This window comes from Strongylocentrotus purpuratus, unplaced genomic scaffold, assembly GCF_000002235.5.
Source record: "Strongylocentrotus purpuratus isolate Spur 01 unplaced genomic scaffold, Spur_5.0 spur5_scaffold_18, whole genome shotgun sequence".
Taxonomy (NCBI): Eukaryota; Metazoa; Echinodermata; class Echinoidea; order Camarodonta; family Strongylocentrotidae; genus Strongylocentrotus; species Strongylocentrotus purpuratus.
Window position 1 is genome coordinate 19,629,872 of NW_022145603.1, and position 19,165 is coordinate 19,649,036.

Sequence of the window (19,165 nt, forward strand, 5' to 3'; positions counted from 1 at the left end):
CTGCCTTTCAACAGAAAGATATTGATAGTGTGGAGTCTCTATGCAACTAACAGATTGTCTATTGAGAGCCAGAAGGGCGCTAACTTTGTATTAAAGAATATGCCCTTATGGCTCTATCCAGATGACATTCATACCTTTCAATGATACAATATGGCTTAGGCGAGGCGTCAAAAATATCGATACCATATATTGGCGCATCGAGGCTGCAATTACGGCCGAAGCCTGGCTGGGGCAATTATTTTTCACTTATTAGCCCAGCCGGCTTGCGCCAGGCTGGGATCTGAGGCTCGGTTTCCATTCGAAAGGCGGCAGCCGGCGCATGCTTTTGTTCGGAGACCATTATGATGACATCATGAGTTAATTGAGGGTCCTACCGCCAGCGGTAGCCGGCTGAGCTAATTTTAAAAATGCAGCCAGGACGCACAAGTGCAGTTAGCTGCCGCTGGCTGGTATATTTATTTTTGACGCCTCGCCTTACAGAGAGCACCGCGTTGATAATAAAAGTAGTCAATTATGTTTCTATCAAGATATTTCTAATTCTATTTTACCATAAAAACATATAAATAATATTAAAGACAAAATACAGTATGGAATATGGAAAGGACCAATAGAAAAGCAAATGCTTGTAAGGAATGGCCCCGAAAGAGAGAGAGAGAGAGAGAAGATGAACAATACAAGATAGACAAAATAGACACAATTTAAAGCACATCTGTACTAGTTTACAGGAGGGATTAAACCTCCCAGCAAGGTCACTCACAGGTGGTTTTCTCATCAACTCAGCTCTCAAATAACATAAGAAAAAGAGGATAATGGGGGACCAACAGTGGGGGCTGGGGTGGGGATTTGCAGTTAACAGAGCATGTATCATCAAAGCCTTAAAGGTATTACAAAGTTTTGGGAAATTTTGAAAAATGGGTGGATAGTGAATCTTTACAATTTTGATATATTTGGATGCCCCTGTGGATGTATTAAAAGCACTAGAAATGTTAGCCCCTAAAACACTTCTGCTTTCGAGAAAAATTGAATATAAAGATTTACCGGTGCTCCCGGTAAATGTTATTAAATTTCATATAGCTCCAAACAGCCGTACAATGGTAGCTGCGACCATGGAAATCTCAGAGTATGTAGTTGTGGAATATAATTACCGAACGGGAATAGCTAATCGGTCAATTTTAGTCAAGAAACATTGTTTTATAGCTTAATTAATATCTTGACCTTGAGAGGGAGCTATACAACATAAAGTGTTTATTATTAACAATTTCATAACTTTAGAGTCAATTTCATCCGCGACAACGATCAGTGAATATTGTAGGATCGCATATTCTTCCAATATGTTCATTTGAACCAAATTCACGACCCCATACTGAAACTTTGTATTACCTTTAAAGGAAAGACAATCCTGTTCCTCAATGATTTAAACCTAAAAGGTACCTCATACCAGATAACTTTATGGAGAGATATTCCCTGATTTCATCTCAGATAAAGGGGGCACAGCTTGCTTGTTTCAGTCCAATTAGACTATATGTCGTAATAGTAGAATCACAGGCGTTGATAAGTCAACTTGATTACCAGTGCTGATGGAATACCAGGGGGGTGTTTCACTAAGCCTCTTTTCAATGACAAATGACAAAAACCAGTGACAAATCTGATGATAACCAATCAGAAGCAAGGATTTCGGTAGCTTATAACAAAAACTGTCATTTGTCACTGATGACAAGTTTTGTGAAATGCTCCCCTGGTTAATTCATCAAATTAATGGATGATGAGGATGGATCAAATCCCAAAATAGAAGAGGGTGTCATTCATTTTGAAGATTTAGGACTACCATGGACAGGAAAATGCTAACAAGAATTGTTTAGAGGTGTCGTGGTTGAGTAAATACGTCATTGGACTGTGGCTCACAAGGTTCACTGTTCGAGTCCCGCTGCTGCATTAATGTCCTTTGGCAAGACGTTAATCTTCATTTGCCACACTCAACCCAGGTGATGTAAATGGGTGCCTGGCAGGATTTAATTCTTTAAAAAGCTAGAGTGCTGTAATGGTAGCCATTCTTAAGCAGGGGTATTAAATGTGGAGTGCCAGGAGTGTCAACAAGCCTTACAGATATGAGCTCTACACAAGAACTCATTGTTATTATTATTATTTGTATTCATTACACAATGACTCATACATGAACATTGCAAGGATAAAATATACCCTAATAATACAGCAAGATGAACGATGCTTCAAGATATCAGAGCCCAATGAATATAAAGCGCAGCATTTCTTAATAATGTGAATGGGGCAGATGAAAGCTAATGTTCTCAATCCAATATTCCCAGGGTTTCATGAAAGCAATGTTCTAAATGAATACACCATCCCCAGGGTTCATTCCGATGCCATGCACAGAACGTACTTTAAATCGTCATTAATGTAGACATTGCCTTAAAGCGCAGCATTACTTTATAATGTGAATGGGGCAGATGAAAGCTAATGTTCTCAATCCAAAATGCCCAGGGTTTCATGAAAGCAATGTTCTAAATGAATACACCATCCCCAGGGTTCATGCCGATGCCATGCACAGAACGTACTTTAAATCGTCATTAATGTAGACATTGCCTTAAAGGTCATCCTGTGTTTTCAATGAATGCTTGATAATACTGGGCAGCAGTGATTGCTTTTATTTGGGCAAACTACTCCGTAAGGTTCAACATCCTATTAAAGGGATCTGGTAACTTTGTCTCAGATTCTGAAACAAAATCCTGGATTTAGCTCATGCTACAATGATAATTATAAAACTTTAGGTCAGTCAGGAACCCCATTACTTTTACAAGCCGATCGCCTGTCTGATTATCAAGATATTTATGATTGAAAATTGAAATTTCATTTAGCGTTTTCCTAACGGTTTTCATAACACTACAGTCTATTTGGGAAAATGAGTATGGTAAAACCTGTCATTCAAAGATTTTTTACTTTTTTGAGGCACTTTATGATCATTTTGAAGTGCAATTTTTTTGAGGGCTTCAATAGATTTAATCTCAGATTAAACATTGTTAAACGATGCCTTTAAGAGACTCTGTCTTCTGTTTCTCCAACAATGTGCAATCTACAAAAAGTTAACCCATTGAGTGAAAATTTGTTAAAAAGTAATTGTTGATAAAATGAAATTTCAAGAGTTGAATGTCTTTTGACCCGTTGTTTACAGGAACCTGGTGGTCCCTGTGTTAAGTCTATGGCAATGAGAAAATTCAGTCGTTAATGAGTTAATGAATTTTCCATTATTAAAATGGGAATAAAGTCTATTGCATGGGAGTGAATTTATAAACAGATATCTGTTTCTGTTTAGGAGGAAACCTGGAGCCTTTATGAGCTCAAACAAAATGCTAAATCCTCAGATTATTGTGCTGTATGTGTTGGTACAGCTTAAATGCAGCATTGGTTTCATATTTTAGTATAAAAACTATTGTAAATTTACGCTCACAACGACTCACTTCCAAATCATATCAAATTGAATGAAGTAAACGATGAAGCTTTTTGATTAAAGAAAGGCACTATCAATAGAAATATGAATGATACATGAAACTAAAATAATTCATGGCTTAAATGTCAAACGGTAATTTGTAAATGTATGGAATGTTACTTACATTTTCCTGAGACTTGTCATGTGGGAGCACAGGTCCTTTGGTAAATGCTTGATGTTACATCGGTTAAGAGTTCTGAATAAGGAAGAGAGAGAGAGAGGGGGAGGGAGAAAGAGAGAGAGGGGGAGGGAGAAAGAGAGAGAGGGGGAGGGGAGAGAGGGGGAGGGGAGAGAGAGAGAGAGAGAGAGAGAGGGGGGGGGGGGGGAGGGAGAGAGATAGAGAGAGAGAGAAAGATAAAAATAAAAGAAACATGGCTGATTCATAATGAATTGTATTGAATTGATTGAATGGATTTATTGTCCATAAAAATGGAAATTCGTTGTTCACTGATACAGGTGTGTTACAAACAATGTACACAATTATACAGATTATAAAACATAATAACATAACATCAATGGCGTTACATCTAGCAATACGAGCGACGTCACACATCCAGGCACCTCACAATTCAAACATAAATAGGGAGCAATAAAATAGTACACTGGAATTGTACTTAATGGAATAGTTATGGTACATGCTACATTAGTTAAAAGTTCTGAAAGAGAGAGAGAGAGAGAGAGAACATTGTTGAGAAAGAAAACAGAGTTGATTATTATGGAATGATTATGGTTTATAACTTTATATCGAGTCTACCCATTTGCCAACTATACCTAACTGCTTAAAATATCTTATAAAGCTTTGTTCAAATGTGATGCATTAAAACCACCATAACAAAATACAGTCAAACCTGTCTATTAAGAGAGAGAGAGAGAGAGAGAGAGAGAGAGAGAGAGGGAGGGAGGGAGGGAGGGAGGGAGGGAGAGAGAGAGAGAGAGAGAGAGAGAAAGAGGATGGAATGGAAAGGCGAATAGTCACAGAAAGAAAATGACTTACATTTCTTGAAGATTAAAGGTGCCATTTAAATCTGGAAAGTCTTGGAGATTTTTAGCATCTGAGATGGCTCTAAAAATAAAACGAGCAAATATGTTCAAAAGATTTTATTGGACAAAGGCACAAAGATAGGCATCATAATCCTCCTCCTCCTCCTCCTCCTCCTCATCATTATCATCATCATCATCATCATCATCATCTTCATCATCACCACCATCATCATCTTCATCACCATCATCATCATCATCATCATCATCATCATTATCATCTTCTTCATCGTCATCACCATCTTAATCGTCATCACCATCACCCATCATCATACATCATCATACATCATCGCCATCATCATCACCATCAACAACATCAACATCAACATCATCACCTCTATCATCACCACTATCATCATCACCATTGCCATCATCATCGTCATCATCATCATCATCACCATCATCATCATCATCATCATCACCATCATCATCATCACCATCATCATCATCATCATCAACACCATCATCATCATCACCATCACCATCACCATCATCACCATCATCCTCAACATCATCACCATCATCATCATTACTTGATTCACCATTACATCTTATCACAACCAAACAAGCGATGCCTTGTTTGTGCCCCAACATCAGAAGACCTCCACCGCCATCACCAATTCAGAGTATTAATGCTTTCACAATCGTCGACATCCTCCTAATCTTCATCATCATCATCATCATCATCATCATCATCATCAATATTACCATCATCACCACTATCATTACTATCATCATCATTACTCGATTCACAAATAATGCCTTGTTTGGGCCCCAACATCATAAGACACCCACGACCGTTATCATCGCCAAGTCTGAGCATTAATGCTCTCGCAATCGTCAACATCCTCCTAATCTATCTTCATCCATCCAGCGACATCCACTGCCATTAACGTGTTGACTACTGATTTTTTTATTCTCACTGAGTTAACACAGGGATCACCCAAGTCCTGTAGCTTATGGGTTAAACTTACAGCACGGTGAGAGCCGAGAGGTTAGTAAAAGCCTTGGTCCCAACGCCCCTGATGGGATTGTTGTTGAGATGAAGTTCAGAGAGCTGACGAAGGCCGTAGAAAGCATGGTCGGGAATGTAGCTTATCTTGTTTTTGGCGAGATTCCTGGAAAAAAAGAACGAAAGGAGACAGGAAGTTGTTAAATATACCATTAATTAAACATGGACTCAAGATCCGCTCACCAATTGCAGTTGTTTATCCCATGGAACTGTGTGTATAATCACTTGGCTTGAGAAAGTCCACGACAGTGGACAAAAGCTTGCCTACTAAATGCTAAAGGTTGGTAGAACCTTTATAAACTACATGTTATCTCATAGACAAATAACAGAGTTTGTGAAAAATCTATTTGTCCTGATATATGTTTCTAAAGAATGTGACATATTCAAGTTTACATCGAAAAGTATTAAAAAAAGCCCTAATTCAACCAGTCCATCTTTAATTCTTGAGTTGTGAAAAACACACCCAAAGAACCCCATCAAATGTACAATGAGTATGAATAATTCATTTGTTAACTGCAACTTGCTAACATTCTAATTCGAAAATAGCATTTTGTGATCCCGTCATGAGGTTTTGTGCCACTACAGTGCGAGTCAAAAAAGTTTACACCTATAAAATTGCTAATTATTTTAAAAATCATTTATGAACAGTAAATTATTATACATCTTATGAAAGAGTGTTTTGTCCTAAATTGTTGATTACCATTTTTGTGTGGTATGTGTTCATGCTTGGACGAACAGGAGACATTGTTTAAGAGGGTGCAAAAATCTAAACTTTGTTTTGACTTACACGGTATAAGTACATTCATAGGTAGCAAAGATACTATAATAAAATCTTACAATGTATCTAGCCTTGTATTATTGCTGAAGGCGTACGAACGGAGTGTGTTGATATTGTTGTTGGCGAGGGAGAGGTACTGAAGTTTGGGTGCGGTCCTAAGGGGGCCCTCTGGAACCTGCGAGATGCGGTTACTATCCAGGGAAAGACGGTGGATGTCTGGGAGAGTAAGGAGTGCGTCGTCTGTCAGGTTACTGATTGCATTGTCATCTAAAAGTCTGGAAAAAGAAGTAGAAATAGTTGTTCAATATTTAACGTCAACTAACCGCAAGAACCGTGAGATTCAGTTACTATCCAGCGAAAGACGGTGGATGTCTGGGAGAGTAATAAGCGCGTCGTCAGTCAGGTTACTGATGGCATTGTCATCTAAAAGTCTGGAAAAAGAAGTAGAAATATTATTTAACAGTTATCACGTAAACTAACCACAAGCAGGAGGAAACGCAATGGCTCAGTCGGTAGAGCAGTGGTCTTGTAATCCGGTAACCCGGGTTCGAAACCAAGTCATTACCAAGTCCCTTCGAGAGGACCTAAAGCCGTCGGCCGTCTGGTTACTTACTTACAAGCATTTATGCTTTTTTAGCAGTCAGGTACAATAACCACCATCACTATATCAATACAAAAGCTGTAAAACAAATATTCATTTCTTATTTTAATTTTAACATAGCATGAGAAAACAAAGTATAGTAAAGGTTTGGAGCACTGTTTCAGTACTCATTTAAAAGAATACACCCCAACAAACATGAATAAAATTCTCCATAATAAAAATGTGATAAGATCAAGAGACAATGAAATTCAAGGAGATGTTTTGCATTATAGAAATCACTTTAGGTTACAGAATCAAGGACCTGCATTAATGTGTAACTTCAGTTACATGTTCTTATCAAATCCACACTCTACAGGCAGAAAATCATTTATATTGTAACATGGTCAAATGCAATATATAAAGTAATGTAATATTTCCAAATGGATCTTGTATCCTTTGAGCTGCCGAACCTTGCATGAAGTCGGATCATACCATATCATGGTGCACGCACATGCAAGGATTTATTGCTTTACCCAAATCATTTGGGGGCACTTCGCGTACAACATGCAACAAGTCAATTACAGGCCAAGGGTAACAGCCAGTGGGGGAATCTCCTCATCTCTCTGTCTGTCTCTCTCCCTTGCTTTCTCTTTTTCCATCTCCTTCTCTGTATCTCTCTCCCTCCCCTCCCTCTCTCTCTCTCTCTTGCTTTAATATCATTCTTTTAGCCATTTTACTTGTTTGTCTATCTCCTCATCTCTCTGTCTGTCTCCCTCCTTTTCTTTCTCTTTTTCCATCTCCTTCTCCGTATCTCTCTTACTTACTGTCTGTCTGTCTGTCCGTCTCTCTCGCTTTCATATTACTCTTTTTGCCATTTTACTTGTTTGTTTATCTCCAAATGCTCAATAAGGCTACTGTTTTCCCTCCCTAATGAAACCACTACATAACTCTCTGTATCTCCTGTTCCTGCACCCTCTATTGTCTACCTCATATTAATTTATTTTGTTACTCTCTTACCCCCCCCCCCCCTCTTCCTCTCTCTCTCTCTCTCTACTGTGCTGCACTCCACTCAATCTCATTCAAGTCTCATTATAAATCTATAAACGGCACTGTCTGGCTCTCGTTTCCTCCCTCTTCCCCTTTACTCTCTCTCTCTCTCTCTCTCTCTCTCTCTCTCTCTCTCTCTCTCTCTCTCTCTCATTCTCTAGCTCTTTCTCTTTAACCCTGTCCCTCCACTTATTTCTGTCTCTCCTACTTATTGTGTTTTAGAACTAAAAGTGCAAGACGACCCTCTCTTCTTGGCTCCTTCTAAATATAGATACGTCCTCTCACCCTCCTTTCATGTCTCCTTACCTCCCTTTCTTCCCCTCACTCTCTTCCTCCACTCTTCTTACCCTCTCTACACCCCTCCCCTTCTGTCTTCCATCTCAATCTCCTCGCTCCCTCCTAGCTCCTTCCTCCCCCTTGCTCCCCTCCCTCCTCCTCTACCTCCCTCCTTCTTCCCCCTCCCTCCTCTTCTACCTGCCTCCTTCCTCCCCTCCCTCACTCCCCCATCCCTCCCTATTCCCCACTCCCGGTGTATAATATCAGAACCAAAAGTGCAACACGACCCTCTCTCCATGCCTCCTTGAGAATGGTGTCAAGTACGTTCCCTCATCCCCCGGGGTAGGACCCGGTAAGGACCTCTGAGGGCCTGGGAGGACCGCTTATTCTCTTGACATCCATAGATAGACTGAGATCAGTCATAAATTATTCATGTTCCACAAGTTTGATACAGTCTTCAAGATAAAAGCCTTGATATGGAATTTCCGACGGAACTGTCTTAAGGTTCATTCACATATGATTCGGTGTTACTGTCTGAAGCAGTTATTTCTCCCTGTAAGTGATGAACAATTGGGAATGAACACTTATGAAGCATGACTCCATCCGTTTAGGAGGCTCTGGTATGATTGGGGGGGGGGGGGGTCTTTAACTAGTCTACATCCATAGATAGACCGGGATCAATCATAAATTATTCATGTTCCACAAGTTTGATACAGTCTTCAAGATAAAGCCTTGATATGGAATTTCCAAAGGAACTGTATTAAGGTTCATTCACAATTGGTAAACCGTGGCAGTTATTTATATCTGTAAGTGATGAACGATTGGGAACAAACACTTATGTAACATAAGTCCATCCATTAAAGGTACTATGTCCCATTTGCAGGCCCAAAAAATGAAAAAGTTAAATTCCAACTGCATTTGAAAGATAATACTAATTTAGAACTTCCCTAAAAAAGGTGGGGCTTGAAAATGTCTTCAAGTGGGAAATAACGACTATTACTTGTCAAATCGACTTTAGGGCTATAGAGCCCAAAAGTAATAGTCTTGATTTTCAGACAATTGTACCGAATGGTCATACGTTTTATGATGCGCAAAGATTCAATCAGTTTAATCTTGGCCATCACAAGAAGTGGGTTATTGATGTAGACAAATGCTCATGTACCCTTTACAACTCTTTTCATGTATGTTATTACCAAAGAAGAAAAAAAAGCCAGTCAGTCACTCAATAGTGTCTGACAGTGAAGTCTAGCAGGTAAACGGGTTTCCTTGCATAATTTGAATATGAGGACAATGCTAACGTTTAAATTTCACAGATAGGACATACATGACATATTCATAATTCCTGCAAAGTTCTACAGCATTTGAGGTTGGCTGCAAAAGGGACATAGTACCTTTAAGGAGGCACTGCATGGTATGATGGGGGGGGGGGGGGGGGGGGGGGGGACAAGTCTTAGCTAGTCTACTCATTAGAGGAGAGTGCGGGAGAATGTCCAGACATCATCTTTTTTTGTTTTCTCTCTTTAACCATGCAATTGCACGGGGATCAATAACACCAGATTTCGCAAGAGTGTTTTACCGTGGCGGTTTATTAGAGCATATAAGAATGGGTCCTTAAGTCTAGAGGAATTTAAAATCCGGGAGTCTACAGGTAAATCAGTAGGAAAATCAAAGGATTTAGAAAGACCATAGTAAAGTTCTGAGCTTCGTTTCACAAGTGATGTATCCAGCAATTTTTACTACACTTTGCTCCTTCAACAATATTCTTCATCAGTAGTGGATTGGGGGGGGGGGGGCAAACATTCCAGGGGCAGTGACATAATGAGAAAAAAAAGTTCGGAAGGGGGGGGGGGGGGGGCAGACGAAAAATCTGCATCACCACCAGTCTCACACATTACATGCAGGTCCCGCTGAACGTTTTTCAAAGTGAAGTATTATCCATCAGGTAGGGCATAAATTGGCGTGGGGTCCAGGACATGAGCCTCGACAGGGGGTCAAGGGGCTAAGCCCCCGAAAGCTCAGGGGTTTTAGGTATTTAATCACGGTTAGATGAGCATCCAGGGGCCCTCTGTAAGGCAATTGACGTGTTCCAAGGGGGGGGGGGGGAGAGAGCCCCCAGAAGCTCAGAGGTTTTAATATTTAACTACGGTCAGATGAGCATCCAGGGGCCGTCTTAGGGCCCTTGGTGTGGTCCAGGGGCAGAGCCCCGGAAGCTCAGGGGTTTTAGGTATTTAATTAAGGTCAGATAAGCATCCAGGGGGCCGCCTTAGGGCCCGTGGTGGGGTCTAGGGGGCAAAGACCCGGAAGCTCAGGGGTTTTAGGTATTTGTGACATTGGCAGGTCACTTATTTTTTTCTCCGTCTTTCTTTTTTTTTCTCTTTAACATCCTTTTTCAAAAAGAAGGGAGGTGGGGGCTAGAGCCCAGCCACTTTGTAGACCATGACATAAAGCAGGCCTTCTCAACTGGCGGCGCGCGCGCCACTCAGTCAGAGTGGCGCGCGGCTGTTCCAAAAAACTAATAAAAAAATAAACTAAAATTAAAAATTAAAGAAAGAAAAAATTAAAAAATTATATTTTAAAATAAAAAAAACTCAACAAATAAAAAAGTTGCAGTCAAAGTTGAGCCCAAAGTGTAAGCAAGCCATTTTGTTTGTGATTTTCACTTCATTTTGACATTTTCCGTGTTTATTGCACCAAAATTACTACATATAAATTAACTTCAAGTGTAGATTTTAGCCAGGAATTGTACTAATTATTTCACATCAATATGAAATTATGATTGATGTTTATGGAACAAAAAGGTGTTAGAAATGCCACATCTGGGCCTTAAAAAAAGCCCTAAAAACCACTAGCTTCCGGGGGCTTCGACCCCTGGACCCCACCCGGTATCGTCATCAAACATACAGGTTGGCACTTCAACCTCAATAAATTTTTGTTTTGGCACTTCTAATAAACTAGTTGAGAAGGCCTGACATAAAGGCTTCTAAATAAGCGTATTTCGCCTGACTGTAATTTGGGAATTTCCTATTTTATAACAACGCATAAAAAGAATGACTTACAAAAAAAAATGGAGAAAAAAATGCCGGAAAATTATGTCACAACATCAACATTTGCAAATAACTTGTTTTCGAATAAGATATATATCACCCCCCCCCCCATAAGTACGCCAGCGTTCAGGGGCTCATGTCTTCTCACCCCTATAACAAAAAAAACGGACACGCTTTCCTATTCTCGCACAATATGTCCACGATATGCGCTATATGCTATTATTATAGAGACCTCCATTGATAAATTACGTATAGGTGGCATGTGCAATGTTTATGAAATTTAATTCCTGTGAACTTTCCTTTTTCTTTGAATGGAATTGTATATGTGATTTAATTCAGGTTTTTATTATTGTTACGTTCTTTTGGATTAAAAATACAAACCATGTTTACTCCTTTACTGTTTTTTTTTTTTTTTTGGAGGGGGGGGGGCATTTTTTTTTTTTTTGGGGGGGGGGGGGCAAAAATGCATTTTGCCCCCCATTTTTTTGACAGGGGGGGGGGGGGCAACTTTCCCCCACCCCCTGCCCCCCCCCCACTTCCGGCGCCTATGTCGCACGGCCAACAAGATGTAGTTCATCCAACCTTATTGACTAATGTAATACATGAACATCTAGATTGAGCATCCTCGTCACATTTCTGTGTGCTTCATTTAAAGGACAATGTCTCAAGCACATACATTAGCCCCAGGGCATACATTGACAAACAGACATAATGAATCAAAGAATATCACGCCTTCGGATCACGTCCCATTTGTATGGTATGTCCCTGTTCTGATGGGGAAATCCATATAACTGAAATACATCTCTCTTCCCCGGTGGATAAAAGTTAGTTCACGAGACGGGGATACAGAAAAAGAACCAAAATGTAGAGATTCATTATGGAAATGAAATACATGAAATGGAACAAAATGGAACAAGGTTGAATGATATTGAGACAATAAAGATAGCAGAACTTTACAGAGGAAGAGAGGGGAGAGAGAGAGAGAGAGAGAGAGAGAGAGAGAAAGAGGGGGAGAGAGAGGGAGAGAGAGAGAGAGAGAGGGATAGAGAGAGAGAGCAAGAGGGAAAGAGAGAAAGAGAGAGAGAGAGAGAGACCTAGAGAGAGACCTAGAGAGAGCCTGTTAAAGATATAAATGCCAGTTTAACAAGAAATAAGGCGCTGTAATGCAATGTCACGCCATACTCTCCTGTTACATACAGGTGACAAGGACATTAAAAATAGAAAGAATGTATGCAAGACGATGATTAAAATAGAGGAAGATAAAGTGGAATGATATGAGAGAGAAATATTGGGAGAATAGAGAGAGAGAGAAAATTAGAGAGAGAGATAGAGAGAGAGATATAGAGAGAGAGACAGAGAGAGGGGGACGGACAAAGAAAGAGAGAGAGAGAGGGATGGAGAAAGAGAGAGAGACGTACAGATAGAGAGCGAAAGACGACAGAAATAGTGAGCAAGAGAGAGAAAGAGTGAGAGAGAGAGAGAGAGCATTAAAGATATAATCCGAGACTTACAAGAAATAAGGAGCTATAATTCGATGTCACACCATACTCTCATAATCCCTAAACGATCATTGTGTTTAATACGTGCCCTTCTCACAAGACAACCCACTATAAATCATCGTTACAAACACATGCTTAGAGTCAAGCCCCATGAACCTATTACAATGTATATCCTATCCCAGGAGCCCACTTCCAAGATGATAACTCCCATGGTAGCAAAGCCCATGCCCAATGCATGCCCTCAATATAGTTCAACTCTGGTGTCTACGTCACAGACAGCATTTATCTATCCTCTTCCATAAAACTGAACATTAAATTAATTTGATCGAACTGCCCATTGTCTTTTATCTTGGCATTTGAAAGATACATTTTAAAAACAAAATATAACCATTTCAAATAAAAGGTTAGGCAAGTTCCTGAGGTACAGCAAAGCCCAGCCCAATGCATGCCCTCAATATGAGTGAACTTAATGTCTACGTCACAGACAGCGTTTATCTATCCTCTTCCATAAAACTGAACATTAAATTAATTTGATCGAACTGCCCATTGTCTTTTATCTTGGCATTTGAAAGATACATTTTTAAAACAAAGTATAACCATTTCAAATCAAAGCTTAGGCAAGTTCCTGAACAATTTTGTCTGTATTTATTTGATAAAACCTGTATTTGAGGTGCAAGTTCAGTCTTAGAGATGTTAAGATCTCTCTAAAGAAATAATATTGAAAATGAAGCATTTTAGATATGACTATAGCTGTAGGGTTCTATCATTCAAAAGAAATAATTCTTGCCAGGTAGCATTTTCTCAACCCGGGTAGAGATAGACAAACATGGATTAATGTCAATTAGTGACAGGCTGGGCATTGAACCTACCACCTGTTGATTGTAAGGAAAGTGAACGGCTATATCCCACACTCGTATGGAAATAATTCTTGCCAGGTACCATTTTCTTAACCCGGGTGGAGATGGGCAAATATGAATTAATGTCAAGCGCAACGACATTAGTGACAGGCTGGGCATTGAACCCACAGCCCCTTGATTGTAAGCAAAGCGAATGGCTATACCACACTCCTCCCACACTTCACCCAAACTCCTATAAAAATGCAATTATTTCTCAAACCCTTGAAGCTGAAATTTAAATCCATGGTAAGTTGTTTTCTTAACCTTCAGAACAAGATGAAGAACTTATCTTCTGTGGATTAATGTCAAGCGACATTAGTGACAGGCAGGGCATTGACCCACCGCCCTCGTTTGTTAGTAACGTGAACCAACACTCCTCCCACACTCTCATAAGGCCTGTCTTCACTATCCCGAGATTGCCAAATATCCAGCTAATTTGCGTCTTCATCAGACCGAAGTAGCAATTAGAAGGATATTTGGTCAGGATTGTCATCTCAAGATATCTTGGGATAGTTTGCAAAATATCCCACTATTTGGCAAAATATCCAGCTATTTGTCCTGTGCATCTTCACTTAGACTGAAGACTCGCATTATGCGCTAACGCTCAGCAAAATATCTCGAGCTAATTTCTCAAGGTCGAGTTTCAAGTTTCAAGGTCGAATCTTGAGCTAATGAAGAAGCGATTTGTAACTTCAGGATTATTTCCCAAGTCAGAAATAGCGGGCCATTTGGCAATCTCGAGATTATGAAGACGCGCCTATACAAATGCAATTATTTCTGAAACCATTGTAGCCAATCCTTTATCTGTGGTAAGTTGTTTTCTCAACCTTCAGAACAGGATGACGAGAATATCATCTGCGGAAAGCCAGAGGGGCATCAATTCTAAAAAAAAGGATTAACAAGATGTAGTGAAACAAAAGGAGGCGTCCGGAACGCAAAATGCATGTTAGTGGTGAAAAATCATAATTTATCACACATATGGAGAACCACAGAGTTAAAGATGAAGTTGAGTTCTGGGGGGTGTTTCACAAAGATTCTAAGTAGAACTTAACTCTAAGTTGGACTTAAAAATTATGGACAGCCATTAGCATCTTTGAAAATATTTGGTAAAAATATTTTTGAAAGGCATAAAATATTTATTCAAATCATTCATATTTCTATCATCAAGGAGATTTCATATTCTTGTTGTGGAATTTATAAAATGTCTAAAATACTTGAATTTCTGCTTTTGAGTATATTTCATTTTAAGGCTCCAATGGCTGTCCATAATTTTTAAGTCAAACTTAGTGTTAAGTTCTACTTAGGATCTTTGTGAAACACCCTCCTGGTCATGCGATTGCATTGTGAAAGAAATGGTGTGGAATTGACCAGAAAAGGTTGATCATCTAGCATATAAGAATTTGTGTGTATTGCAAGGTTCTAGAATCATTAAAATGATAAGAAATTTGGCCAAGTCTTGGTAAAGTTACAAACACTGTACACAGAAAGATGTATATGGGACTACACAAACATGTGGCGTAAAAATCCTACCCCCGAGTTTTACAATGTTGCATGACATATTTAGAATATAAAGGCATTTGAAGAGCCATGCTTTTCAGGGAACATGTCTTATCTGATGTTCTTCCACACTTGCATAATAAGAATGATAACGCTCACAACTTATTTTTCACCTCTACCCAGAACTCAACCTTCTCTTTAAGATATCGAGCTTGTAAGTGCATATGGGCTTAATGAGGCTCAATGTTAGCTAAACTTTCATTTGGATACAGGGCTCAAATTAATTTTTGTCCACGGGGGCTCTTCCCAAAAAAAAAGAGCCCCCGTGAGCCTTCTCACGGGGGCTCTTTTAGTGCTGACGGGGGCTCTTCTTTTAATACAAATTTCCATTGAATTTGTACCCATGAAACTCCTTGTTTTTTATCATTATCATTTATCGTCCACGAGCCGTGTGGCGGGGAGGCGATTTTTGTTGTTGCTATTTTGAACCCCGTAAGACAGTGATGTTTACCTGACATCTACTAACATGCGGAGCATCGTCCACGAGCCGCGAAGCGGCGAGGCGATTTTTTTGGTGCTATTTTGAACCCCCGTAAGTGATATTTTCCTGGCATCTACTAACGTGCGGAGCATTTTTTGGGTGCTCTTTTGAACCCCCGTAGGTGATGCTTTCCTGGCATCTACTGACATCTATACTGTGTAGGTCTGGACACAAGATGGCATTTTTCTATGCACATTTTCACTTGGCAGCCCAAGGGGGAGGGGGGGGGGGGGGGTAGGAGGGTTAAACCACCTAAACCGCCTAGATCCGCCCCTGCAACATCTTTGGTCTTGTTCTTCTTCTCGATATTAATTTACTGGTCGAGGTACATAATTTGCTGGTCTTTTAGAATCACCAGATTTCCGAGGATTCACATTTTTCACAACGAAAAAAATTCTGCATATTTCAGTCTTTGCGTGATCGTCTCCAGCTCCAGCAGATATTGGGCGTCAGCGTGCAAACCTGTACTACCGGCGCAGTATAGCCACTGCTGACGACCGCACAATATAGTGCGAGCTTCCGTTTTTTTATATCGGTAATACTCATAGAGATGGGAGAGATAACGCCATCTAAGTTCCATTTCATTGGTTTAAGGTTTGAAAATTGATACTCAATATTGTGTTAAAGTTATATCAGAAAAGATAATCTTTATTTTATAATTCCACGGGGGCGATTTTTAATTTTGCAATCGCCCCCGTGAGCAACCTGACGGGGGCGATTATGGAGCTCACGGGAGCGAATCGCCCACCGCCCCCGTGTATTTTGAGCGTTGTTTGGATATGTACAAACAAACTTTTATTTAACAAAGATCACTGAATATTATGCCTTTTGCGTTCCGGACGCTTCTTTGTGCACCACTGCATTTCAATACGGTACGAGGTAACATTCTTTCGGCTCACAACACATGGCATGAACAAAAAATGTTTTTTGTCTTGTATGTATGCAATCGTATCTCACTTTAGGATGACGAGAATATCATCTGTGGAAAGCCAGAGGGACATTGACTCTTAAAGGAGGCTTAACGAAATGCAGTGAAACGAAAAGACACAAAAAGACACGTCCGGAACGCAATATGCATGATTGTTGAAAACCATGATTTAATCATACGGATGGAGAATCTCAGGGTCAGGGATATAGCTTGTAAATGCCAATGCAATCTTAATGAGGCTTAATGATAGCTAAATTTTCATTTAGATATGTACAAAAGAACTTAATTTCAAGAAAGATCGCTGAATATTATGCCCTTTGCGTTCCGGATTCATCTTTTTGTAAAAGATACGAGTTAGCATTCTTCTGGTTCACAAGACATGGCATGAACGAAAAATGTTTTTTGTTTTGTATGCAATCGTATCTCACTTTAGAAACATTGTTTGCTGAAGGCTGGAATGACATCAATACTCGATTAGAAGAATATGGGTCAACACCCTCCCGGCTCCCAGCTCAACACATCATTTTGTTTTTCTTTAAATGCAATTCTATCGCTGCATCAAATAACATGATATAGTCTGCAAGATGAGAGCTTGAAAGAAGATTAGAGGCTATAGAGACCTGGAGATTATGAATATATCATGAACTGAAAGGATAACAAATGAAGAAAGTCCACAGGAGTGGATGAAAGCTTGGATAACAAATTTAAGGTTGGTAGAAGCTTAAAAACTGCATGTTATCATTATCCCCAACTGATGAAAGTATTCCGTATCAAATGAAGAAGTGTTCGGAAAAAGCAAGAGCAAAACCATCACTCACCAACACTTTGAGAGGCTAATGCAAGTTGTTGTTCACATAAATAGAAAAAGATAATATAACATACAGTATTAACAGGGGAATATATCATGAACAGAAAGGATAACAAATGAAGACGTGTTCAAAAGAAGCAAGAGTAAAACCATCACTCATCAACACATTGAGAGACTAATGCAATTTGTTGGTCACATACACAGAAAAGATAATCTAGAAAAACAATACTAACATGGATGATTGCTGAAAAGAGAAGTAGGGGAAGGCAATGGCTTACATATTTGCAAAGTCTGAACAAATAAAATGGGCAGCCAAGATTGAAATCAGCAAACCAGCTTTTTAAAAATAGCAGATAGTAGACAGATATGGAGGGCCATGACCCTGGAAGTCTGTAACAGACCTGGGGGGTGTTTCACAAAGATCCTAAGTCGAACTTATCTCTAAGTTGGACTAAACAATTATGGAAAGCTATTAGCATCTATGAAAATATTTTGTAAAAGTTGTTTTAAAAGACATAATATGTTGATTCAAATCATTCATATTTTTCTATGATCAAGGAGTTTACATGTTCTTTATGTGGAATTGATTAAAAATCTGAAATACTTGATTTTTCGCTTTTGAATATATTTTATTTTAAGGCTACAAATGGCACTCCATAATTTTGAAGTCCAACTTAGAATTAAGTTCGACTTAGGATCTTTGTGAAACACCCCCCTGGTACTTGATGATGATGGTGCTCCAGAAGTGTCTAGAGGGAGATAAGGTGATGCCTTTCTGGCCCTCTCTGGATGAAATGAAGACCATCTTGTTTTGGATGCAATCGTATATCTATGTCTATTTTCAGACTCGGGTTATTATCCCGAAGCTAAAAATTGCATCTTCACCAGACCGATACGCTTATCACAAACTAGCTAGGAAGGGCGCAAATTAGCCCGCTATTTCCCCCAAATACCAGGATATTTTGGAAACAAGACCAATATTTCTTGGGGTTTTTCACGACCAAATATCCTGCTAATTGCAACAGCAGGCTGATGAAGACGCAAATTAACTGGCTAATTTGCAATCGGGATAGTTAAAATAGCGGGATATTTGGCAAACTCAATCTGATGAAGACAGGCCTATAGAGCGAGATGGGCCTCTCTTCATCTTCATCTAAGAGGATATGTAAGAGGATACACCAGACACCCTTGGGGACACTCATGGTCAATGTGACACCATGCACATTATGAATGTCATTGGTTTGATTATTATGATTAATGCTCATGTTTTGGTTGTTGTCACCGTCATTGTCATCCACAACATCATCATAATTCATCATTATTATCCTGTGAACTCTGACAATAATTTCATAAGATCCATGTAGGCACCATCATAATCTGTTGATTATATTTTATCGGCTCTGAAACTGTCTCGAACCATTGTATTTGCATGGGACCCGGAGGTGTCTTTGCCACATATACCCTTGGTCAGTGCTGCCCTCCAAGGGCGAATGCCGTAGTGGCAATAGCACAAATTCTGCCTTTGATGATATCATCCTTCTGTACGGCGAGGCACACTTTGCATAACTTGATGAATTGGTAGGGGAGGGCGTAGTGTTTAATTGTGTAATGTATCACTCACACCTGAATATTGATGAGTATACACTGTCTGTGTGGAGCCAGACAGGCCTTAACCCTTAGCATACAGGAACCTGGTGGCTACTGTATTAAGCCTATGGTAAT

General features: G+C 39.7%; 1 protein-coding gene across 1 annotated transcript in view; it reads right to left on the bottom strand.

The window, feature by feature from the left end:
* Positions 1 to 19,165, bottom strand: part of LOC576805 (lutropin-choriogonadotropic hormone receptor) — a 69,550-nt gene that overhangs the window by 22,258 nt on the left and 28,127 nt on the right. The window contains exons 4-7 of the mRNA XM_030988819.1: positions 6,387 to 6,602; positions 5,512 to 5,655; positions 4,494 to 4,562; positions 3,624 to 3,695 (exon numbers count right to left, since the gene is read on the bottom strand). Coding sequence (XP_030844679.1) covers positions 3,624 to 3,695; positions 4,494 to 4,562; positions 5,512 to 5,655; positions 6,387 to 6,602 — 501 coding nt within the window. The remainder of the gene's footprint in view (positions 1 to 3,623; positions 3,696 to 4,493; positions 4,563 to 5,511; positions 5,656 to 6,386; positions 6,603 to 19,165) is intronic.